Here is a 27,073-nt window from a genome sequence, read left to right as displayed (position 1 = left end):
AAAATATACCAATGTGACTAAAAAAACAGCAAGTGAAAATTGACAGCCCAGCCCCCTCAGTCTTTATTTCCGTTCCTCCAGTATTCCTAAACGCCATCACAGCTGAGTGCACAATCTTCAAATAACTTCATTTATCTCTGTAGCTATGAGAAAGAAAAAGATTTTTATTTTCAACTGTAAAGGAAAAAATTTCTAAGTATACATACATCTTCCCAGACAGCATCCAATTCTATTGGAGGAGTAGCTTGTTTCAACATACTCTTAAATGCAGATTCTTTTCGTTTCATCTTCCGAGCCTCCTCTTTTTCTCTTTCACGTTCACGGGCTTCTGCCTTTTCTAGTAACTTTTAGAAAACATATTTATATATATAGTACAATTTAACTTGTGTTAAATTCATTATTCTTCCATCATCTATAAGGTAAGGGGCAATTAATTTTAGCAAAGGGAGTTTACTATCACTCATCTCTAAGTATATTATGTTACCTTATTTGAAACAGTGTCCACTACTCTGTAAAACACTATTTCTATTCCCTTATTTCAGGAGTTTACATACAACTTAAGTATCTTTAGCCAAATGTATTAAAAACTTTTATTAATCTAGTTGTTTATAATAGTAAGAATGATAACTTACACTATTGAAAGCCAGCTTAATATTTCCTGCATCTAATGTGGTTGATCTTTTAGTTGAACTGATTATTGCCACAAAGTCTTCAAAAGTAGTATTTACTTCAACTACAAATCCTTTATCCTAAAAAACAGAAATCTTGTTAACATTAGTAACAAAAAAAACCAGCATTATTTTTAAAAATATGCCCCAGACTAAGTTAATAGGATGTATTTACCTTCAGAATGTCTTTTATTATCTTCTTTTCATCATGATAACGTGCTTTAAGATCCTCAACATAAAACTTGAAAAGGTCAAGTGCAGTTGATCCTAATGAAAAAACTAAAGAAGTCAAAAGCTAGCTCTAATCAAAGAGCTGCAATTACTTTTTTGTTTATAAAACAAAAGAAAGAAAGCACACCCCATACCCCAAACACAACCACTTTCCCGTGGCCCATTCCAACTATCATAACTACAATTTAGGAAAAAGAAGAATCTCACCCGGCTGACCAAGCATATTAGTGAATCTAATGTCAGAACTAATTGTTGGATACAATTCCATCCAAGATGACATAGAATGCAGTTGTCCATGTTCATGCAGTTCATCTAAAAATATCTGGGGGAAAGGGACAATGATGAATTAATTACATATTCAAAAGCCATCTTTAAGGACTTTGGAAATACTGGTATAATATGAATAAAAATATATGTTAAAAACAGCAACATATAAAACTCTTCCACCAGTGTAATCACAAATGTGTTTAGGTGCAACTGATACTTGCTCTTTGATGAAAGTAAAATCCGCTTTTACAGAAAGAAACTATTTTGGGCTTCAGACAAAAGGACTGCATTACTTTTACAGACTTCAGTTTATGTGCCCCTTAAGACAGACCATCATTTCTGGTTTATAAATATGTGTACAAATAAAGTCAAAACACTGGATATCACAAATAATGAGGCAAAAGAAGGTACATGCGCTTTTATTGTAAAACGTACTTTTTGTTTTTAAACACAGCACCTAATGTGTTCTGGAGGATTCACTTTTTATTTAATTTTCTTTTCTAAGAGGAAGACATATAATTTTACTAAAGCAATACATAGAGTTTAGGGAACTAGAACTTAACCTCCATGTCTGATTTTAAAACCTATTTCTTTTTTTCCATATTATTATTATAACTTAAACATAAATTTTTATAGGCTCACTTTATTATCTTTACTATTTGCACTTTCAGGGCAATATGTTGACTTCAATAGTCCGCAATTTTCACATTTGCTGCTTCCTGAAATCCTTAGAGAGTTTAATGCTATAAGTGTCCCTAAACTATGGTACAAATTCTGTTCCTCAAATTCCTGTACCTGCACTGTTCAATACCACAGTCGCTGGTCAAATACAGCTTCTAAGTATCATGAAATATGACTCTGAACTGAGATGTGCCAGCAGTATACAACACACAATGACTTTGAAGGTTTATTACCAAAATAAATATTGGTTGCATGTTAAAATGAAAACATTTTCGGTATACTGGGTGAAATAAGAGGTTACTAAAATTAATATTAGTTAAATTAAAAAGAAATTACAATCATGTATGTGGCATACAAATTTTTATTAAATAGCACTGCCCTGAATGATACCTGACAAATAGCCCCACTTCTCTCCAAATGGGAATAAGCATGTCGATTCAGTCTCTATATCCAAAATTTTCTCAAATCCTTTCATCCTTACCCTTCAACATAAATGGGAGCTTAACAACACCCCTGCTATGTGATCACTAAGTGATCACACTTCTTCTTCTGTGGAATCCTTAAAATAGCTTGGAAACCATCTTCAATGATGCTCTCTAGGATCTACAGAATCTACTCTATCATATCTGCTTTGCTAGTATTTGTTTTACTTCTTGGCTGCTAAGATCTGATAAGTCATAGAATTTTGACACTGAATCTACTTCAGTGTAGATTGATAATGATGGAGTAGGAAATGGCAACTCACCCCAGTATTCTTGCCTGGGAAATATGATGGATAGAGAAGCCTGGTGGGCTACAGTCCACAGGGTTGCAAGTCAGACACGACTTAGAAACTAAACTACCACCACCACCACTGTTTCAATAGCCAATCTAACTTGAGTGAAAATTGGAAATCACTTGAGATTATTTTTAAAATATGAATTAAAAAAAGATATTCATAATTTACTTTTTAAAGGTCATCAGATAACTGATGTGAATTCAGGTTTGAAAACCATTATGCTAAATTGTATGCTAAACTCTTTTATTGGGTTGGCCAAAAAGTTCCTTCAGGTTTTCTCCTAAGATTCTATGAAAAACCCAAACAAACTTTGTGGCTAACTCAATATTTACTAACCCCATCTTGGGAAGGATGGGGACAAGATGGAAAGCAAGCAGCTTCAAAGATGGCTGAGGCTGGTTTTCAGGAAGCAGGAAATGTGAAAATTGCAGACTACTGAAGTCAATATGTTTCCCTGAAAGTAGGCAAAGAGTAAAAATAATAATAAAGTGAGCCTGTAAAAATTTATGTTTAAGTTGTAATAATAATATGGAAAAAAAGGTTTTAAAATTAGACATGGGGGTTAAGTCCTAGTTTTCCAAACTCTGAATGTATTGCTTTAGTGAAATTACGTATCTTCTGCTAAGAAAATTAAACAAAAAATAAATCCTCCAGAACACATTAGGCCTTATGTTTAGAGAGGAAGGCTCCCAACGCTGGCACTAATGACTTCTTGGAGCTTGTAAACTTTTGGGGGGCACAATGCAGGATGGGAATCCTGTACATTGGGAGATGTTTATCAACACCTCTGGCCTCTATCCAATTAGATGCTAGTGGTAACTTCTCCCCACATCATGACCATCAACAAAATGACTAGTTCAACACCACTCACTACCTCAGTCCAACTCAATAATCTCTTTTCCCTCATCTCCTTCCTTATTTTTCATCTCCTTCCTTATTTTTCATCTCCTTATATATTGTCCAAGATATAACTACTCATATATACTTGAATAAACCTTCAAAGACTTTACCTAATAACAGAATACCTCCAACTTTGAATTCTTTCTTCATTCCTTCCATCTTGACTGGTCTCTCTTACCAAAGAAAAGCAAGTCTTAAACCCTGAACTATCTAATCAAAACATCAGACAAAGGTTTAATTTTGCCTCTACCTTTAATCTGGGCTTCCCTGGTAACTCAGACAGTGAAGAATCTGCCTGCAATGCAGGATACCTGGGTTCGATCCCTGGGTCAGGAAGATCCCCTGGGGAAGGGAATGGCAACCCACTCTAGTATTCTTGCCTAGAAAATTCCATGAACAGAACAGTCTGGCAGGCTATGGAGGGGTATAGTCCATGGGGTTGCAAACAGTCAGACACACTAACGGACTGAATTGAGGGACTAATACTTTTAACCTTTAAACCATCTGGCAACTGTTTAACTTTCCCTAGATGTCACTAAAGGCCTTACATGTTACATATGTAACAAATTATGTGCTACTTTTGGTAAATCTCTATCTTAAGCAGTTATTTCAACAAACCATGTGAAGAAATGATAAAAACAAAACCACAGATTGCAGCACTCTCCCCACTAAACTTGATTCATTAAGTCTCAGAAGGGTTTTGAGAATCTGTCTTTCTATTACGTTTCGAAGAGACAGTGATATGCTGGCCCATAGTTAGAGAACTGCTCTAGCCCATTAGGTTTCTCTGCACAATTAGCCTGTTATCCCCATGATCATATTTCAGCTTTCATTTCAGCCTGAGATAAGCTGAAAGGGTAGTTCCTTTAAAAACCAATGATGTTGGAGTTCTATCTGCCTCCTTCACATTCAATTGCTAAGAATTTAGTCACATTACCATAAGTAGTTACAAAGGAGGCTGGAAAATCTAGATTTTAACCAAGCAGTCATGCACTCAGAAAGGGGAGAACAGATTTTTAGGAGGCTGATTAGACCTACAAGATAAAATACAACAAAAATAAGGAAATCTGGGTCACAGAAAATATAAGAGAAAGTATAGTATCAATTCTGAAACTGGAGAACATGGAGCAGAAATCCTAATGCAAAGGCTAAAAGCATCTTTTTGCTAAGCCTAAAATATAGCTTTGTGTCACGTTAGTATGTGTCTGGCATGGTTTCTGATTACTACTGATATAACTGGACAGAGGAGCCTGGCAGGCTATAGTCCTGGGGGGACCTGACTTGGTGATTGAACACAACAAGCACACCCGCAAGCAAAAGCATGCTCTATTGGTTCTGCTCAGTAACCTGCTGCTGCTGCTCTGCTTCCTTTAAAAGGTCTATGTACAACTTAAAAGAGACCTACTGAATCAATTTCTGAGGGTGAGGCTCAATAACCCCTGGTTTTAACAATACTCCAAATGATTCTTTGGGAAACTACTAAGAAAAAAGAAAACCATCAAGAGTAGTAAATGTTACATTCTTATGGAATGAAGACTGCAATAATGCTACTGGCTGTGGCATTGAAGGTGATTGGTGATCTTTGGAACCATGGGGAGTTGCACTTATCCTCATACAGGATTTAATGAAAGAGATCCAGTAATTAAAACATGACAGAGATTCCAAATAAGGCTATACAAAGAACCTGTAACTTTAGCTCCTCTGTATAGTGTTTAAGAATTATGGCCCATCCTCAAAAGCATACCACAGCACTCCCTACAGTTCTTTAAAGACCTAAAAATGAGTTAGTACTAAATGACTCATCACACATTTTATTTTCAGTCCTCCCTTTTGCTATCGATTCCTCTTTCCTGAGTGAAACCATACCTATCAGTATTCACTTTAAATACCAAATCTGCCATAGCCTTCTGTGTTCCTCTTGCCTGGAATGGCTACTATCCTTAAGTGGATTCATAACTAACTGTATAATTTAAGAATTAAATGTCTATGGATCCTCTGCAAAGCCCAAGTTAATTATCTGAGACCAGGATTCTCAAAATTGCTTATATCACTGTTAAAGGTCATTAACCATATTACAAAATTAAGCTGAAAAACAGAGCTTTTAAAATTACCTGAAAAGATTCTCTATTTTTACGCTGTCGTCTCCTTTCACGAAGCAAACTCTTTTGTTTTTCTTCTTCCTCTTCCTTTTCTAAAGCCCGAATGTGTTCCTCAAAGCAAATTAATGCATCTTCTTTATCCATATCTAGAATTATTATCAGTTATAAAAAATTAAAACATCAAATATCAGTAAAGAAAGAGGTTTATTTGCATTAACTCCCTACAAAGTTCAAATTCACTTTATCAGAATATCTGTATTTAAACTCAAATATAACTTTTAATTATCTAAATAGGAAATATTTAAGGAAAACTTTTTATTTATATAATTATTTCTTGATCTTTTATTTACTTCTTTATGGCCATGTGCACAGCTTTCAGGATCTTAGCTGTGAGAAATGAAGTATTTCTGGTCATATTAGTAAACAAGGATTTAACAGTCATCAGCAATTGCACCCTCCAATGCGGGCTCTAACTGCACTTAGGAAAGAGAAGAGTATCTGCAATCTGGCAGCCATCAGGCTGCAGTCACTCCCTAAAGTGAGTCCCACAGAAGCTCAGGATGTGGGGAAAAAACAACCAGGATACTGGCCCCAGAGAGCTGAGATGCATATTAAAGGAATGATTTCAGTGAGCCCAGACTCTTGCACCTTCCCAAGCATAGTAAAGTGCTAAACTGCTAAATTCCTTGAGGTATCTGGCTTCCTTTAATTAACAGTAATTTTCTGACTTTCAGACTACGTGCCCTTGTTATAAAATTTCTATATATCCTGGCTCCTCCTCTCACCTCCTCAGAGCAGTCTTCTCATGGTTACTTGAGATGCCCAAGTCTACTGGGCTTGAAGTCCTAAAAATTTCCACCAAATAAAACGTAACTCTCAACTTCTAGGTGGTCACTATTTTTTAAGTCTACAGCTCCCTGATCCAGGGATCATACCCACACCACCTGCAGTGGAAGAGCAGAGTAAGAGTCCTAACCACTTAACTGTCAGGGAATTTCCATATGGGAAATTTCCAAAAGACTTCATTAAAACATACACTGAATTCAAGGATGGAACCAAGACAATATATATGACACAAATAACGAAAATAGAATTGTGATAAATTGGTTAGCAATATCAGAATTACCCAAACAGCTTTTCAAGTATAAAATTCTATGCCTTCCTTCAAACCTACTGAAGTATGGTATTCAAAAGGATAATCAAGAAAGCTGTAATTTAATAAGCAACTAGGTAGGTCATAAATAAGACAGAACTTAGGGAAGCTTACTACAATACTAATACATTTTTTTTTTTGCCTTTGTGAATCTCTATAAAGCCATTACCTCAAGAGCAGAGCATGATAAATCTGGTCACTAATTTAGTTCCCATTAAATCACAAATAAAGAGCAAGGCACAATTTCAGGTTTGACCTAATGAACCTATTTCAGTTATATTTGATAAAGCTAACTTCAGATTTTGAGAACAATTTTTTGTTTTGTATTACAAAACTCAGAAAGAAATATCTTATCTGGAAACAAACAAAACAACTTTGCAGGAATGGACAAACAATTATGCAAAATTCAGTTAGTGATCTCACCAAAAAAAAAAAAAAAAAAAAAGTGACCAATTTTCCCTGCTGGACAACTATTTAAAAACTATTTCTTCTATTTGTTGGAACTCTTACTCTGTAATTCCTCATCTTCTGCAAAAGTTGGATTATCCATCAGATACTGCTGGGCTTCAGACCAAGTAGTAGAATATGTCACATTAGCCATGTTGTCAAGTATGTTTTTTAAGGCTTCCCAATTTCTCTTTCGCAACTGCTTTGCTTGCTCCTAAGTAAAAAATATGAATAGACATTTTAACATTCAAATAAAGCATGATGTATGAAATGCAATCAGTGAAGATTTCTTCATATTCTGATGTCCAAATTTCAAATGCTACCCATTTACTTTAAATATCAACACTCTTTACCTTTTCAGTACTCTTGCCTAACTGCTTCTCTCTTACCTTCAATTTTTTTTAACTTCTCTTCTAAGACTAACCTAGAACTCCCACTCCCCCTCACAAAATCTTTTCCCACAACTATGTATTGTAGACACTGTCCAAACAAAAGTTACTACAGACAAATCACACAACAGGTAAATGATAATGTGTTCAACTACTTTCAGTGATATTCAAACTTTTGTTAATAATACTTACATTTCTATAAGTCTCCTGGAAGACTGGATAACATATAACTTAGTGCATAATCAAACAGACATGAGCAAAACTAAATGTATTTGCAGGATAGTATTTCAGCATTTTAAAAACACTACCCTACAAATACATTTTAATGGTAACAATTACACGTTACTGCCATTCTTTTAAAATAACCATAAATTAATGCCTTGTAAGGAGAAATACTGAGTACTTTCTAAACCCAAACAAGCTTTAAAGGAAAAAAAAAAAGCATTTTCTAAGTGGGCATAAGACAGGCAATTAATGACAATCTAGGTAGTAGCTACTTCAGTAGTTGTGGCAAAGACTTAGTTGCCCTGTGGCATGTGGGATCTTCCCTGACAGGCACTGAATGCATGTCCCCTGCATTGGCTGGTGGATTCTTAACCACTGGACCACCAGGAAAATCCAAGAACTATTTATTTTTTAACTTAACTTCTAATAAACAGATCTACAGCACCATATATAGTACATAAACCAACAAGAATGGACATGTTATAAAGTAACTCCTAACAAGAAACATGTTTAATTTATAAATACTGTTAACAGTGAGTAATACCTTTTCTTTTTTTGAAAGAAAGAATAAAACATCTTCATAGATTTCAAGACGATCACGTTCTGATATTGCATTCCAGACTTCCATCTCTCCAAACATTTGCTCTGCTTTTCTGTTTGTTAAGAAGACTAAATGTTTCTATATTATACCATAAAAAGTAATTTTAAACCATTTAAATTTTATACTAAATTTAATATCAACAGATGAATACTCTTCCACTCTTAAGTTCATAATGGTATTATAAAGGAAAACTTTGGTAATTAAGAAAAAAAAAGACAGCTTAAGTCTTGATTTCTCCTTAGAGACAGTGGAGAGAATATCAATTGAGCAATGTTTTGCAGTTAGGACTACCTCTATTTCTTAAGGCAGCTACAGAGACTACCAAACCATCCATGGAACTAAATTACAGACTTCAACAAACTCTAAGAAATTTAGTTAACAGATAAAATAAGACTACTGAAAGAAACGAAGAATTTTTCAGTAAGGCTTTCCACAAGAGTGAGGAAAATAAGAAAATTATACAGAAAATGAACTCAGTACCTCGTTGCAAAGATGTTAATACTGAATTACTCACAATCTTAAATAATAAAGCACTCAAAAATGAAGAATGCTACATAAATGTCAATTTTCAAAAAATGCTACACGTAATAAAAATGGCCCATTTGTATTCCAAAAATACAAAAATAATTGAACTCATATTAAGGAGAAAGAAGTCAACATTTCATTATTAAATAAAAGTCTTTCTCCTTTTTTGTTGTAGTCCCTAATTAATAACTAAGTTTATAAATTCCACATTTAGCTATTGATTTATTTTATTTTATGAAACTACCACATTGACAATCACTTAAGCTTTATTTAATGAGCATCTACTCTGGATTAGTTATTGTACCTGGCAAAAAGTCTAACATGGAAACACTACAGTAAACATACAACATTATCAGCAAAAATCTTACTTGTATCTAGTTGTGGAAGTCATTTTCTCATGATTTTCAAGAAAACGCTGAAAGGATTCCTTAGCCTCTTTGTATTTGGATCTTGCTTCTTCTTTTTCTTCTTTCTCTGTTTGGACTTTATAAGCATTAAAGGCCTGCTTTTTTTCACTCAACTTTGCTAAAGCACTAAACAAACAAAAAAATCATGTAAGAGTAAATGAAGATGATCAAATGTTAGTGTCTTGAAAAAATAATAAATTTCATTCACAAATTAAGAAAATTTCAGTAAGTTACTAAACACAGAAAATAATTTCTACTTTAAAAATTAATTCTAATATCTATAGAAGGGTGCCCACACTGTGTGACAAACCTTTTTAATTTTTGGTTCTTATCAGACATAAAGCAACTCTATTACTGGTACCCAAAATAACAAGATCAATGGGAATAAAAAGTTACATTATTTGACACAATTTAAATTCTCGAGGCTTGCTTTGCTCAAAGTAAAAAGTAAACAAAAAACCAAAGTATTACCTATATCGTGGATCATTAATGATCATTTTCATAGCTTGCTCCCATGAAGCATTAGATGGTACACGCTGAAAATAATTTAATGAAAAGTTAAAATTTCACACAAAACAGTAAGTCATACAATAGAGAACAAAGTATAATACTCACTGCAAACATCAAGCACTTCCCTTTGCAGGAGTTTTAAAAAAGGTCTAAAAGATAATTTATTGACAAAAGGCAAATGTGTTTAACAGTCTATAGATTAAAAAGAAAACTTAAAACTGAAACTGAAACAGACCATGAATACATTAATACTTTCTTAAGACTACTGATTAGAAGACAGAAAAGTTTTATGAATAAAAGCTTTATAGTAAAGACTGAAGTGGAATGTGCTATGTAGTACCTTATACATTTTTTTGGTTGGAAGTTTTTAAAAAAAGTTAAAAAAAATTTAGTTCATTTTCAGCCAAAGCTATTTACAGGATTAGTATTTTTAATAAAAGCATCAAGGTACTAACTGCATTAAAGGATAATTTCATTTATTAGATACTTACTATATATCATATAAAAATCCACACTATAAATACCTTTTCTTTTAATAATTCTTTAAATGCTTGCTTTGCCTCTTCTTTTGTATTCCAAGTATATGTTTTTTTTGCTGGCTGGCTTTCTTCCTCTTCTTTTTTGGGAGTAAAACTAAAGAAAGATTTATACATGGTATTTATAATTCAAATAAACACTTGCTTTACTTCAGAAAATAATGTTTTAACTACTCTAATGTTTAGGCAAAATTTGACGATTTTAGAATAAACTCATCTATAAGAGACACATTTAATGGAACACAAATACTAGTATATATTTTCTCTAACATTCAGTTATTAAGACCTTGCACAAAGGCTATAAGTAAACATTTACACTGTAACACTATTTTCACTAGTCCACAAGTTTATACTTTCTAATGGCTTATAAAACTTACTCAATGCTCTCATTTTTGTGTCTTAGTAACAGGCTTTGGGCAAGTGTGCATAAAATAAGATGTAGAGATCAATCTAAATAGAGATTGGCAAACTATGACCCCTGAGGCCAAATCCAGCCTGCTGCCAATTTCTGTAAATATATCTTTATCAGAACATGACCCTGCTCAAGAGTTTGCATATTGATTATGACTGATTGGGTACTGCCTCAGCAGAACTGAGTCACTTCGACACACTATGTGACCCATAAAACCAAAAGTATTTACTCTTTGAAGGTTTATGAAAAAGTCTGCCAAACAGTGATCTCAAACAGAAAAGAATTACCCAAGAATTAGCAACTGTACTTGGTTGAGCCATCTTTATGAAAAGTTGTATAATTTTAACATATCTTCCTTTACAGAAGAGAATGCTGGGAAAAAACACACCAGAGCGGGGGAAAAAACCTCAACCCCCCATAGTTAAGCTGAATGCATAGGGGAAGATTATGGAGTACACACTAACAAAAAATACAATTAACTCACAGCCTCTGAATCACACCCAAAATACAATTAACTCATCCCAATATTAGTTTGGAATACTTAAAATTATCAAAAATATTGGAAACAACATGGCCAAAAATTACCAGCTATAACATGATCTATGAGTAACTGAAATCAAGTTTAATGACTCAAGCACTATAATGAAACAGAAAACAGGAAGCAGAAAACAACTGTTTGTTAAAAATGAGAAAAATTATTGCGAAACAATAGGATAAGTACAAAAAGATGTAAAAGAATATTACTCTAAAAGGTCTAAATGCCTACTAGTAGATTACTTAATGTTCATATAAATAATAAAATGTCTGTCATCATTCAACACGATGGGATATGGATCTCCAATGATGTGGAAGTCTCCGATATATTTTAAAAATTAAAAATATGCACATATTTTAAATGCACAGAAAAAAAGGCAGAAAGAATAAAAATCTTAACTTTTTATGCCTTCAACTATACTATATAGATTTCTTTTTAAAGCTTCTAAACATAAGAAAAAAGATTACAAAGCTATTTTCACTTTGGAAAATGCACATTAAAAATAAGAAAAGTTTATAAAGAGAGGAAGAGAGATGAAAGCAATATAAATAAATATTAAGATGGGTGATCATGTTTGGATCTTGATATCATGGTTAATATTTTATTTTAATACATGCGGGCATCTTTCAAGTCAAGAAGTATAGCTCAAGGTTATTTTTTATAGCTGCAGAAAGCACAGCCATATGAAATTACAAACTGTAAACTTAGAGATGCAGCTCTCTGGCTTTATTAAAAAGGTTTACCAATTTAATCCTACTAACAGTTTTCCTATATACTGTTAAGTGTTATTTTGGTTTTTCCATATTTGTTCAGTAGCAACTTATAGCAACTCCCCTGCAGTGCTGGGCTAAGCCATAACTCAAACTGAAACAGACTCGCCCTATCACCAGCACTGCTTTCTAAGCTTAAGTGGATTATTTTTGCAACACTTTGAGAGCATGATCCCACAAAAGCAAATCTCAAAAACTGTTATCTAACGGTGTATGTTTTGATTCTCAATTTTTAAACACTTATTGACCATTGACTAAATCAGCAATTTCTTGTATTAATGATGTCTGTTACTGATTTGCAGAAAACAAGTTACTAGACTTACTCGGCTACAGTTTCCTGCTTAGAAGTTTCTTCTCCAGTATTACTAGACACTTCACTTTGATCCTGAACAGAAGGGGTACTAGTAAGTTGTGCTTGTTCTTCGGTAGAAATTGTTACTGTATTTTCATTATCTACAACAGTAGCAACAATCGAAGTAACCTCAGGCTCAGGAACAACTGGAACAGTCCCACTGACAGTGCTAGAGGCAGAGGTGGAAGCACTGGCATTGGCTGCGGCAGCGGCGGCTGCGGCTGCGGCTGCGGCGGCAACAACAGCAGCCGCTGCCTCTGCAGCAGCCATGGTGCTCATGGTGGTTGGGATTTCTGTTGTAGGAACTGGGGCTGCTGATGTCGTGGTGCACTCTTCTTGTTTACTATATATTTAAAAGAGAGAAAACTGGTCAGTTCAATACAAATAATAGCAACCACAAATAAAGTTTGTTTTAAATTATTATAAAATCAAATGAAGAAGAGAAACTAAAGGGAAAAAGGGAAGTACTGCCAAACTATTAAGCCATCTAAAAAGATTAAAACCACAGTATGAAACAGAATTACTTTAATTTGGCAAACATTTGTGATAACATATAATGCACTGATGCAACACTCTGCATTTCCAAAACCAATAATCATTTTCATTTAGAAAATGTCCTATCAGATTGTATTATGCCTTAAAATTCGACTTATATTGTAAATTTCTTTAAATTTTATTTATTTCACCCACGCAAAGGAAAACCTGGGTAAAGGGAGAGATAGATAAAATATTTCATCTGTTCTCAAATTAACCAAAATCAAATTCTGGACTTTTCTGTAATGGTCTTAATTTGGTAAGGACGTAGTCCAAATCCAAATAACTGTCTAGGAGCATCATGTGTGTATCTTGAGTACATCTCTTCCCCTGTCCCAAATCTTCAAAAGATATCAAACTATCAGGCCTACCATGTTAAATACTATTTATAAAGACAATTAAAACAAGGATGTGATAGGAGGATGCTATAAAATTATAAATATGTACTGATGTCCAAAAGTGCTTACCTGCTTTCTTCAGCTTTGATCATTGCTATTAAAGAGAAAAAAAGAAAAGTTATAAACACTACATAGTTTTTAAATACAATCACTGAAAACAACTTTAAAAGGAGATAAAAAGTTCAATACAGTAAGATTTAATTTACCAGCCTTTTTTAAAAAAAAAAAACACTAAATTTACAGTGCAAGTGCTCAATAAATTCCAGGACAGAAATTAAAGAATAAAAACAAATTTTAAATAACAGCAGGTTTTAGGAGAGCTTCTTCCCACAATGCTACCTTCTCAAAGGCTGCTGGCTACTGCAAAAACACCCTCAAAGTATCTGCGTAATTCTGGAATAAAATAACATTTTCCTCAGGGATAAAACCATTTGCTTTTCTTTAAGACACTAAATTCAAAATGAGATTGAATGTATGTTATGAAATTTCAGCACATATATACTAGCATTGATAGATAGTTATGCACACCAACTATTTGTAGTAGGGTTATATCAGAAATGAGCTTGACGTTCCTTACATGAGTGAAGTGGGCATCCACCTATCTACAATAGTATTATTAGCTAATGCTAGTATAGAAATATAAATTGAGCTTTAAAGATCTTCACTCAGTGTTTCAGATTTCAATCTAGTTAAAAGTAAACTTTTCTTACCGGTAACAAAGATATCTCTTTTATTCACATTATTAGGGAGTGAGGTGCTCCATGTAAATTGTAACATAAGCTTAACTCCATGAAAATATTTTTGAAACTTGTCCCCTTTGAAAACATACTAAAGGGGTTATCACTACTAATTAACAAATTCTTCAGATAAAATGATCATCCAAGCTAATGAGGTGACACAGGGAAAAGTTAAATAGACATAAGACCACAGTGCCTTTCAGTTCAGTTCAGTCGCTCAGTCGTGTCCGACTGTGACCTCATGAATCGCAGCACGCTAGGCCTCCCCGTCCATCACCAACTCCTGGAGTTTACTCAAACTCATGTCCATCAAGTTGGTGATGCCATCCAGCCATCTCATCCTCTGTTGTCCCCTTCTCCTCCTGCCCCCAATCCCTCCCAGCATCAGGGTCTTTTCCAATGAGTCAACTCTTCACACGAGGTGGCCAAAGAAATGCTTATTCTCTTTTCTATCAGATGTCATCTTATGTTTCAAACAGTCCCATTCTCCTACAATTTGTTTTTTCTAACTGGATATAGATTATGACACCAGATTCTAATAGAAGTCAGAGTAAAAAATAAATTTATTCAATTCCTAATCTATTTTAAGTCCTAGGTAATAATAGGTAATATTCATAGATTTGCAGGAATGTTCTGAATAGTTGAGGATGCTAGAATATTCTCCTTCTGTGAGGCATGGCATTTTTATTTAATTCTCCCATAATAAATATAAAGGCTATTTTGCAATATTGTGCTAAAATAAATCAGCATTAAATGCAGGTCTGACAATGTTAACAAAAATTTAAACTGATAAAAGAGTTCAAGGGTCTCTATCTGCTAAATGAGTTAAGTCACATATTCCATGTATGCACCAACACTCACAACTGTCTTTAGAAATATTGTATATGATGTCTTTGTTCAATTATTGAATGATGCTTTTTATTTTGTTTAAAAAAAGAAAGTCCAAGTACAACATTAAAAACTACAAGCTCATTTATAATATAACCCTTAAATGAAAGGAATTTTTGAATTAGAAATTTCTCACTGCAGATTTATCCAATTATGGTTAGTGAACATTAGTGACATACTCTAAAAATGTTAAATAATGACAGAAAATGAATTATCAAAGCAGCTCACCATGCAGGTTTGATTTTGTAATAAGACTTCCAGCAACAATGGTATTCTGGTATCCTAGTTTCAGTGGAATCAAATCAAATAAAAATCTATTTAAAATCTATAGAACTGAGATCTAGAGCAACAAGAAAATAAGAGCCCATAAAACTGTTACACCATTTAAAACGTTCTAATCACTTAATTTAAAAAAATAAGGCTTTTGATTGAACAATCCTATTTATGAAGGACTGCTTCAATGTGAATAACACACATATACAAAAAGGAACATTAAAAATTATTTTTCCCTGTTTTACCTTCAAGATCTTCAAGTTCTTTAGGTTTGGCCCAGCGAGATTCTTTTGTTTGAGAATTGTAATAATAAGGCTTTCCAGAGTCAGACTTGTACTCCTTCCAAGGACATTTAGATAAAAGTTGCTAAAGTGAAAAAAATAAAAAAACTTCAGATAGCAGTAATAGATTTAGCCTCTTTTCATCATTCACATCACTGATTTTACTAGGTATTATCAACCCATACAATTCTAAACCTCGCAAGATGGTGACAATATAAACAACCACTGCAGAATACTTACTAAAGAAGAGAAGTTACGTTATTTGGATATACTATGCTTGTCTAAGGTGGTGTACCTATTAAGGGCAAAGACAAGATTCAAAACCAGGTCTATCTGATTTTCAAATCCAGATCTGAATGCTCTTGCCATTTACAACTCACCACAGGTAATAATTACCATCCATTTTTCACAAATACTAATACAAATAGGAAAAACAAAATTTAAGAGAAAGCGAAATCTGATTTAGTCATGTTTAGATTTCAGTTTCACAAACAATTGATCACAAACCTATGTGACTACATCATGTAAGGAAGCAGTTTAAGTATGATATACTTAAGAACCTAACACACAGAACCTGTTATGGTGGTGGGATGAGAATTCTATTGAAAACAAATCTAATCAGTGTCTGGGACAAATACCTATGGAATAAATAAATAATTTTATCATCTGCCAAATTCCCTTCTCAAGTATTGATATACTATCATTACTGTGGTGGCTTGAAAAACACTTTTTACCTCTTCAAATTCTTAATTAAGAACGGGAGAAAAAAAAAAAAAGATGCCAACTAGGAAAAACTTTCAAGTACAGCTTTGAAATGCTAGATCAACTCTCACTTAGGACACCAGAGTTCCTGATTAAACCAAATGGAACACTGCTTACCCAGTTTATTCCTTCAATCTTACTTTCATATTTGTATAGTTTGAATGGTAAAATTTACAACATGAAATAATACATTCTCAGGTGGGGGTTGTATTTTTCAAAGACATAATTTCCCATTCTAAAAGATGGAAGTATTTTAATTTAACTTCATCTCCACGAGATTAGCTTCATTGGAAAAACAAGCACCCAGAAGAAGATATCTGAAATCACTCAGGTTTGATATAAAGAGGAAAACAGACCAAGAGTACTTTTCTTCTTCCAATTTACTCTTTAAGTCACTTTTCTTTTAATTGATAACCACCTGACAAAGGTTCCTGAGCAGGGGTAAAAATCAGTAAATAAAACTGGTTTGCTCATAGAAGGGAATGAATTTTGTCTTTTTGCTTACTGGTGTGACTGTACAAACCCTTTTCTCCTCTGAATGCCTTTGTAGCATCCTTTTCTGATGTAAGCAGTACTATTTCTTTGGAAAGCCAAATATCTACCAAAACCCTTAAAAAAGAAAAAAAAAGAAAACTCTATTTAATCTCTAACAAACTTTTACCTCAGCAGGAGTTTTAAGATCATCTGGTTTCTCCCAAGTAGACTGCTTTGTTTCAGTATTGTAATAGTAGGTCCTTCCATCAGGTGATTTATGTTCAGTCCACATTGATTTCTAATGAAAAATATTAATACAAACATTCAAATTATGTAACAGTGACAAAGACAGTAAACATGAATGTTATAAGTTTCAAAGCAATATATGAAGAAATTAAAAGTATAAAATGGGCATACTTTTGAATAACTGATCAACCTAAGTAGGGAGGTAACTGAAAATAGAATATTTTATAAGTACTTCAAAAGCAGCATGGATCAGTTCAGGTTTCAGGATCTCTATTCTACAGTCTCAAAATTATAAGGATACAACTGCTTAAGTAAGTACTATACATAAGACAATATTTTAGCAACACAAATCTACGCCTTGTGGAAAAAAGAGAATATATGAATGAGATGCTAATGCAGTACAAGAGGACTGACCATGAGCTCAACAACTCTAACATAAAGAATATTTACAAAAAGTTGAACCAAGTTCTAAACTGACATGCAGTAAGGATGCAGGAGTCGAAATTGCAAAGGATGCCTCTGGATGACAATCAGAATTTAATAATCAACAAGGTGAAATTTAACAGGGATAAAATGTGAACTCAAATGCCTCAACAAAAGATGAGAATACTTTATAGAAACTACTCTGATACAGAATACATACTGACTAATGGTAAGTACCTACTAAAAGGTGTTAGTAAGACTTCAAGTATCAATAGATGTGATACCTCATGGTTACAAGCTCTGTAAGGTCACCATATAAACACATGGACACTAACATAATAAAGGGACTGCAAAGAACTTTTGAGATGATAGATGTCTATAGCCTTGGTGATAATTCCATGGATGTGTATTTATTCCCCAAATCATCCAGTCACACATTTAGTATGTACAGTTTTTCATATGTCAATAATAACTTAGTAGTGTTTTTTAAAAAGTAATTTTACAAAGAATCATGAATGAATGAATGGATGAGATCAAAGGTACTAAGCCCAGTTCTGGGCATCAGATTTTTCAGATGGTAACAGACTAAAGTATGCTTTAAAAAGGGTTATAAAAATGGTCTATACTAAATTTCTTCAATCCTCTAAGAAAGAAAAGGTAAAATCACTGTCAAACGATCACAGTTTCTACCACTCAGATTTATGTTAAACTTTTTGAAAGGATTTATTCTTATTTAGGGGCTTTTCACGTGGTGCAAATAGTAAAGAAGCTGCCTGCCAATGCAGGTTGTTAGATATAAGAGACACAAGTTCCGCTGGGTCGGGAAGATCCCTTGGAGGAGGGCATGGCAACCCACTCGAGTATTTTTGCCTGGAGAATCTCATGGACAAAGGAGCTGGCAGGCTACAGTCCACAGGGCTGCACAGAATCAGACACAACTTAAGTGACCTGGCACGCACACACACATTCTTAATTAAGACTTGGTTTCATCCCCTATCAACCACTTTTGTGGATACATAAAAAGTAAAATAGGCAAATAAAATAGTCTATTCCTCAAAATTTACACTGAGGATGTTTACTGTAACTAAGTTGCTAATGTCTATTATATTTCCACATAATATAATCCCTGTTGAACACTAAGAATCTTCCTAGTAAAGCAGCATTTCTTAAAAGCAAAACAAAACAAGCCATAAAATATCTGAAAACCACTGGTACTGGTTAACTTTCTTCTTAACGATTTAAAACTGCCCCCTATTTTCCCTTATCAACTTTATTGAATAATGGAGCAGATCTGCCTTTGATGTCTGCTTTGGCAATGTGGCTAAACACATGATTTCATTGCTTTTCCTATTCTCTCACCGTAATCATTTTATTCCTAGCTGATAAAAGAGTGTTGTGTCATTTTTATGTCATGATTTTCTTACAAACCACTAACAATCTTCTGATGTTGGTATTTTTGCTGTTCAATCATGCACAACTAGGCTGGAGAACAGAGAGCATAGGACAACATGAGTGGTAGAATGCATTCCAGTTTTCAAATGTGTTAAATGTTGTAATACACTAACTATAAACTAAATCAGGGCTTCCACGATGGCTCAGCCTACCAATGCAGGAGACAAGGGTTCCATCCCTGATCCAGAAAGATCCCAAATGCCACAAAGCATGCGCCACAACTATTGAGCCTGTGCTCTAGAGCCCAGGAGCCACAACTACTGAAGCCGGTGTATCCTGGAGCCTATGCTCTACAACAAGAGGCCACCACAATGAAAAGCTTGCACACCCCAACAAGAGAGTAGCCCACGTTTGCTAAACTATAGCAAAGTCCATGAAGCAACAAAGACCCAACATATCAAAAATATATTAAGTAAATAGTTAAAAAACATTTGCAAAATGTGGGAATGGAAAATAAGAAAAGACAACTTAAAGGGACTTTCCTGGTGGCGCAATGGATAAGAATCCGCCTGCCAGTGCAGGGCACATGGGTTTCATCTCTAGTCTGGGAAGATCCCAATGCGAAGGAACAACTACTGAGTGGAGCAACCAAACCACTGAGCCCGAGAGCCCAACTACCAAGACCCCGTACTGCGACTACTGAAGCCCAACCTCTCTAGGGAGCCTAAGCTTCAACTACTGAGCCTGCATGTCACTACTGCAGCCTATGCATCTAGAGCCTATGCTCCACAACAAAAGCAGCAGCCCACACAGTGAGAAGTCCGTGCACCACAATGAAGAGCTCACCCCAACTAGAGAAAGCCCAAACAGAGCAACTAAGAACCAAATGAATTATAAATCAATAAATATATGAATACACACACACACAACACAAAAAAAGACAACTTGAGGATATAAATCAATGTAATTTTAACAAAACTAGGTGAGGTAAGGGGATTATTTTCTGTAATTCCTGAAAAGGGAACTAGAGTTATGTGAAGGAATTACAGACAGCCATTAGAATTCAAAGAAATTACTTGACCAAATTTGGGCTGTTTAATAACAGAATGACTAGCCTTTCTGAGACTTGTTAATAATTCCATTCCATAAACAGTCAGAACCTTACAGTATGGATTTCTGAATGATGTAGCAGGATAGTTAGGTTAGTGTGAAAGCATTAGTTGCTCAGTTGTGTCTGAGACCTTTAGACCCCATACCAAGTTCCTCTGTCCATGGGATTCTCCAGGCAAAAATACTGGAGTGGGTTACCATTCCCTTCTCCAAGGGATCTTTCCGACCCAGGGACTGAACTCAGGTCTTCCACACTGTAGGCAGATTCATTACCATCTAAGCCACCAGGGAAGCCCCGAGATAACTGCAAGTGTATTTAAATTCCTTAACTTGTTCCAGCACCTTTGTAGAATATGACAACTACATTCTCTCTGGAGCAAACATTAAATAATTGCTGAAAATGAAATGAAAAAGTGATACAGTAAGAGACATATATAGAAGCTTCTTCAACTGTATGGGTAACGCTTACTTCATGAATTAAATGGTGTTAACATAGATAAACAAACATATGAGATAACAGAATGAAAAGGGAAAGGACTATGTGTTCACAAAAAATGGGAAGAGAAGATACAAAACAGTAAGCAATTTAGCATTCACTCACCTATTACTTTATTGGAATTTTAAAAGCAGGTAAGACCATTATCCTCATTTTACAAATTAAAAGAACAAAGCTTACAAGGGTTAACAACTTGCTCACAGTGATTCAAGAAATAATACTGTTTCAAGCATGCATTCAGGGACAGTCTAACAAATTCATGGCTAACTATTTAATATTAAGCCCTGTACCAACTGCTTTGCATCAGTTATCAGTTAACTCTTCTAATAATCCTTTTTAACAACCCTTTTAAAAACCCTATGAGGTAGGTACCATTTACTAGCCTCACTTTATGGAAGAGAAAAGGGAGCACAAGAAAGTAAAGTAACATGCCCAAGGTAATATATCTAGCTTGAGTTCATAACAACACCATCCCAGCCCAAAACTAAGGTCTTACTATGGATCAAGGGTCCAGCTCTTCCCATCAATAGAAATTGAATCATTTCAGACAGGAATATAAATTCTGTACAAATGTCTTAAGCAATACACCAAATTCACTTATAAAAGTCAATTTTGAAGTGAGAAAAGTCATTTATCTGATAAACTATTCACTCTTTTACCTTAAAAATATCTAATCTGCAACTTACAGTAAAATTATGTTTCTGGTCAAAACTAGTAATATTTTAAAAGCTTAAAAACAAATATATCTGAATGTTGAGTGGCATAAAAAACATTATCAACAGCTAACAACTAGAGAGTTATCTTCATAGGCTACAATATGACCTAGGCAAGTAGTTATTAAATATTGACAGTCATGTTAGTATAGGCTATTTTATAAAACATTTGCTGAGTTCCCCAAAGCAATAAGCAAAAGTTATCTATCAAAGACTTAAGATAATAACCACCCAAGGACAGTTCAATTACAGTCCTCCTTTCATACTATAAACTCAGATCTTCTTTTAATATAATGAAAAATATGCAGTGCTAACTAAAAACAGTAAGACACTGTAACAAATGATGTAGTGGCACAATATATACTGAAAATACCTGAAAGGAAAAAAGCAAAAAACAAAATCCTGGGTATAAGGGGGGAAAATGCACATACATAATTATCAAGAGACCTTACATACTTTTCAGAGTCAAAAAAGCTAGTCAACAACTGGGTTGTGAATAAACTAAGCACATTCAAACTCAAAATGTAAACATTTTTACAATGCATAAACTCAACTGAATGAAAAAAAAAAATGACTAAATCATTTTTTTAAAAATGACTAAATAAAACACTAAGAAATGTAGAAAAGCCACTCACTACTCTAAATAAGGAAAATAAACCACAGAGAAGAGATTCACAATCAATTTCAAAATCTAGAGGAAATGATTTCCTCTCAAACTATTTACCAAAATTCACCCAAAAGAAAAACATCACACTTGAATATTTCAGTTACCATAGATGCAACTGAAAGAAACTTAACCAGCTGATTTTACAGCATAACTCTATGGAACCTTTCAAGAACAGAGGATCACAATATTATTTCAGGTCACAGAAAGAGATGAAAAGCTCTTTATAAGAGTAACAAAGCACAACAGAAAAGTATCAAAAAAGAAAAGCAGGCAATGATGCTTATAAAAAGCATCATTTAATATAATAAGTAATATATAATTATATACATAATATATATTATATTATGTATATTATTATATGACATAATACATTATATAATATAATGTAGATATTATAATAATAAATATAGAAATAATTTATAATAAGCTTATAAATATAAGAAAATACTAGCCATGAGGATTCTACAACGTATACACTTTGAAAAAGTAGAGTTTACTATATAAAAGTGCTAGGGCCCCCTCCACAGGATCACACCAATAGACCTGGTACAACCTGGTGGCTCAGACAGTAAAGAATCTGTCTGCGATGCAGGAGACCCAGGTTCCATCTCTGGGTTGGGAAGATCCCTTGGAGAAGGGAAATGGCAACCCACGCCAGTAATCTTTCCTGGAGAATTCCACAGACAGAGGAGTCTGGTGTGCTACAGTCCATGGGGTCGAAAAGAGTTGGACAACTGAGCTACTTTGACTTTCACTTTTCACAACCAAACTACATCCTGAAAATCACGGTGATTTACAAGTCTTCAAAATATAAATAGAAACAAAAAATTCTCAAATAATACAATATTAAAAAGAAAAATATTTAAATGATAATTTATCAAAAACCAATAAAAATTATTCTAAATCCACTTCTATTAAACTTATGACCAAAACCATAATTCAATAAATACAGCATGGCAATAAAATTAAATGACGGGTATTAAGTTTGGGAAAAAGATCAATTCTGCCTTTACTTTGCTAAAAACTCCTATAAAATCTAACCTATTCTATTTATCCAGTGACTGTGATAATACAGCTGGCTATGAGATATATTATACATGCATTTATTTTGCACCTGAGCCTTAAAACACAGAGCAACAAGAGAAAAATATGGGAGAACAAGATGAAAAAAGATTTTAATATACTTCTCTCCTTAGGGAGATCAAGCAGATTAGATATGCCAAGATACAGAATAACAAAATAACGTTAAACTGTCAGCACAAAAAAATACTCCTAAAATTAGTCCTGACACAGAACATAAGTGAGGCTTTAATAAACTGCAAAGAGTCAACATCTTATAGACTGTGCTTTCTGATCACAATGCAAAAAGGTATGCCTTATAAAAAATAAATCAAAGGCAAGATCAATGAAATAAATAATTGATAGATGGACTTAATTAAAATTAAAAACTTCTGCTTTCCCAAAGACAGTTCAAAGAACGAGGAAAGCTGCAAATTATTTGCAAAAGACACATCCATTTAAGTGCTGTTAACCAGTATAATTTACCAATTAAAAAAAAATCTTTAAACTTAACAATAAACGAGTAAAAATATCTGGTCACCTCAACAAAAAAAGAAATATAGATGCAAGTAAGCACATGAAAACATGCTCAACATCATACATTATTATAGACCTGGAAATTAAAATGCACCACACACCTATTAAAATGCAAAAAAATTAAAAAATAAAAAAACTCTAAAAACACCAATAATATCTAATTGTTATGGGGCAGTAGGAAAGCTCATTCACTGCTAATGAGAGGTCAAAATGGTACAGTCACATTGGAAGACAGTTCAGCAGCTTCTTATAAAAGTAAATACACTCCTGGGACTTTCCTGGTGGTCCAGTGGTTAAGAATCCACCTTGCAGTGATGCAGGGAAGGTGGGCTTGATTTCTGGTCTGGGAACTAAGATCCCACATATTGTGGAGGAACTAAGGCCTCAAACTGCAACTCCTGAAGCCCATGCATTCTAGAGCACTCATGGACACAGCTACTGAGCCTGAGCACTGCAGCTACTGAAACCCGTGCACTCTGGAGCTCACACACAACTACTAAGCCCACGCACCACAACTAGAGTTCATGTGCCACAACAAAAGACCCTGCACGCCACAACTATGACCTGATGCAGCTGGATTTTTTTTTTTTTATTTGTAACAGTAAACATACCCTTACTATATGAGAAAAGGGCAACAGAGGATGAGATGGTTGGATGGCATTACTGACTGAATGGACATGAGACTGAGCAAACTCCAGGAGATAGTGAAGGACACGGAAGCCTGGCATGCTGCAGTCCACGGACCACAAACAGTTGGGACATGACAGAAACTGAACAACATACGATGAAACAATCATGCTCTGTGATATTTACCCGAATGAGTTGAAAACTTTTCCATACAATTACCTGTACATAATATTTGTAGCAGCTTTATTCATCATTACTAAAACCTGGAAGCAACCAAGATGTCTTTTAATAGATGAATGGACAAATTGTGGCATGCAACAGTTGTGGAGGTGTGAAGAGAGATGAAGAGGAATAGCACAGAGGATTTTTAGGACAGTGAAACTATCCTGTATGACACTACTGTGTGGAATACATGTCACTAAACATTTGTCAAAACTGATAGAAAGCATAACACCAAGACTGACCCTAATACAAACCAGACTTTGGGTGATAATACATTGTATGTTCACCAACCGCAGTAATGTACCACTCTGGTAAGAGATGCTGATAGTAGAGAAGGTTGTATGTTTGTGAGATTCTCTACTTTGCACTCAATTTAAAATTTCTCTAAAAAATCAGCAGGCAATTTAAACAACAACAAATCCTACATCTAGAAGCTGAAAAAAAAAAACCACTTACTACGTAGTTAATAGAGATTTGATTCACCTAGTATATCAAATGAGGAAAACAAAAAACAAGATATTGAGAGGTGAATAACAACAAAACCCTTTTACAATCAAAATTTAATAGAAATTGAATACTTACTTGTTGCCCCTACTCAAAAAAAAAAAAAAAAGAAAAAAAAAAAAAGGACAATGATGGCTATTATGATCTCTAATTGTATGCTAAATAATTATTAAACCTCTGTAACATAAACATCTGGAAAAGTCCAATAACTGCTAAGAAAATTGAAATGGTAACACCAAACCATTACCTTCAAAAACTACTAGATCCAAAATCAACCTTAAAAGTTTTTGCACAGCAAAGGAAACCATTCACAAATTGAAAAAACAACCTACTGAATAGAAAATATTTGCAAATAATATGACTGATAAGAGGTTAATATCCAAAATATAAATAGCTTATACAACTCAACACCAACCCCCCCCCACCAAACAACCAAATTAAAAAATGGGCACAAGACCTAAACAGACATTTTTCCGAGGAAAAGTGGTAAGCCCACAGACACATGAAAAGAGATGTTTGACATCATTAAGTGACCAGTAAGGAAATGCAAATTAAAATTACAGTGAGATATCACCTCACACACCTGTCAGAACAGCTGTCATTGAAAAGAATGCAAATAACAAATGCTGGCAAAGATGTACACAAAGCAGAACCCTCATAAACGCTGGAGGGAATGTAAGCTGGCACAACCACTGTGGACACCTGCATGGAGACTTCTCAAAAACTAAAAACAGAACTACCCTATGACCCAGCAAGTCCACTCCTGGGGAAATGAAAACATTAATTTGAAAAAACACATGCACCCAAATGTTCACAGTAGAATTATTTACAATTGCCAGGGCAAGGAAGGAACCTAAGGGGTCTATCAACAATGAAAGGATAAAGAAAAGGTGGTACACACACACATCCCTAAGGGGTCTATCAACAGATGAATGGATAAAGGTGGTGAACACATACGCGCACGCGTGCACGCACACACACACACACACACACACACACACACAGACCTGTGCATGCACAAACAACGGGATACTATTCAGAAAACCACTAGACCATTTAGGTATGACCTAAATCAAATCCCTTATGATTATACAGTGGAAGTGACAAACAGATTCAAGGGATTAGATCTGATAGAGTGCCTGAAGAACTATGGACTGAGGTTCACGACACTGTATAGGAGACAGGGATCAAGATCATGCCCAAAAAAAAGAAATGCAAAAAGGCAAAATGGTTGTCTTAGGCGGCCTTACAAACAGCTGAGAAAAGAAGAGATGGTAAAGGCAAAGGAGAAAAGGAAAGATGTACCCATCTGAATGCAGAGTTTGAAAAAATAGCAAGGAGAAATAAGAAAGCCTTCCTCAGTGATCACTGCAAAGAAACAGAGGAAAACAATAGAATGGGAAAGACTAGAGATCTCTTCAACAAAATTAGATATACCAAGGGAACATTTCATGTAAGGATGGATACAATAAAGAACAAAAACGGTATGAACCTAACAGAAGCAGAAGATATTAAGAAAAGGTGGCAAGAACACACATAACTATTCAAAAAAGATCCTCATGACTCAAATAATCACGATGGTGTGATCACTCACCTAGAGCCAGACATCCTGGAATGTGAATTCAAGTGGGCCTTAGGATGCACCACTGTGAACAGAGCTAGTGGAGGTGATGGAATTCCAGTTGAGCTATTTCAAATACTGAAAGATAATGCTGTGAAAAGTGCTGCACTCAATATGTCAGCAAATTTGGAAAACTCAGCAGTGGCCACAGGACTGCAAAAGGTCAGTTTTCATTCCAATCCCAAAGAAAGGCAATGCCAAAGAATGTTCAAACTACTGCACAATTGCACTCATCTCACACTCCAGTCAAGTAATGCTCAAAATTCTCCAAGCCAGGCTTCAACAGTACATGAACTGTGAACTTCCAGATGTTCAAGCTGGATTTAGAAAAGGCAGAGGAACCAGAGATCAAATTGCCAACATCCGCTGGATCAATGAAAAAGCAAGAGAATTCCAGAAAAACATCTACTTCTGCTTTATTGATTACATCAAAGCCTTTGACTCTGGAAAATTCTTCAAGAGATGGGAATACCAGAGCACCTTACCTGCCTCCTGAGAAATCTGTATGCAGGTCAAGAAGCAACATTTAGAACAAGACATGGAACAACAGACTGGTTCCAAATTGGGAAAAGGAGCATGTTAAGGCTGTATACTGTCACCCTGCTTATTTAGCTTATATACAG

General features: G+C 34.5%; 1 protein-coding gene across 7 annotated transcripts in view; it reads right to left on the bottom strand.

Moving 5' to 3' along the window:
* The window catches only part of PRPF40A (pre-mRNA processing factor 40 homolog A), a 58,182-nt gene that overhangs the window by 6,100 nt on the left and 25,009 nt on the right, over positions 1-27,073 (bottom strand). For 2 of the 7 annotated variants that reach the window (XM_070476185.1, XM_020900394.2), the window contains exons 6-20: positions 17,021-17,131; positions 15,562-15,682; positions 15,272-15,325; positions 13,488-13,512; positions 12,458-12,829; positions 10,406-10,514; positions 9,843-9,907; positions 9,333-9,497; positions 8,383-8,491; positions 7,288-7,438; positions 5,637-5,770; positions 1,107-1,221; positions 844-947; positions 633-749; positions 207-344 (exon numbers count right to left, since the gene is read on the bottom strand). In XM_070476185.1, coding sequence (XP_070332286.1) covers positions 207-344; positions 633-749; positions 844-947; positions 1,107-1,221; positions 5,637-5,770; positions 7,288-7,438; positions 8,383-8,491; positions 9,333-9,497; positions 9,843-9,907; positions 10,406-10,514; positions 12,458-12,829; positions 13,488-13,512; positions 15,272-15,325; positions 15,562-15,682; positions 17,021-17,131 — 1,890 coding nt within the window. The remainder of the gene's footprint in view (positions 1-206; positions 345-632; positions 750-843; positions 948-1,106; positions 1,222-5,636; positions 5,771-7,287; positions 7,439-8,382; positions 8,492-9,332; positions 9,498-9,842; positions 9,908-10,405; positions 10,515-12,457; positions 12,830-13,487; positions 13,513-15,271; positions 15,326-15,561; positions 15,683-17,020; positions 17,132-27,073) is intronic. The other 5 variants (XM_020900392.2, XM_070476187.1, XM_070476186.1 and 2 more) reach the window with 3 other exon arrangements.

The sequence above is a fragment of the Odocoileus virginianus genome, chromosome 13 (genome assembly GCF_023699985.2).
Source record: "Odocoileus virginianus isolate 20LAN1187 ecotype Illinois chromosome 13, Ovbor_1.2, whole genome shotgun sequence".
Lineage (NCBI taxonomy): Eukaryota > Metazoa > Chordata > Mammalia > Artiodactyla > Cervidae > Odocoileus > Odocoileus virginianus.
Note: the sequence above shows the minus strand (reverse complement) of the source record. Positions and strands in the feature narration are given on the sequence as shown.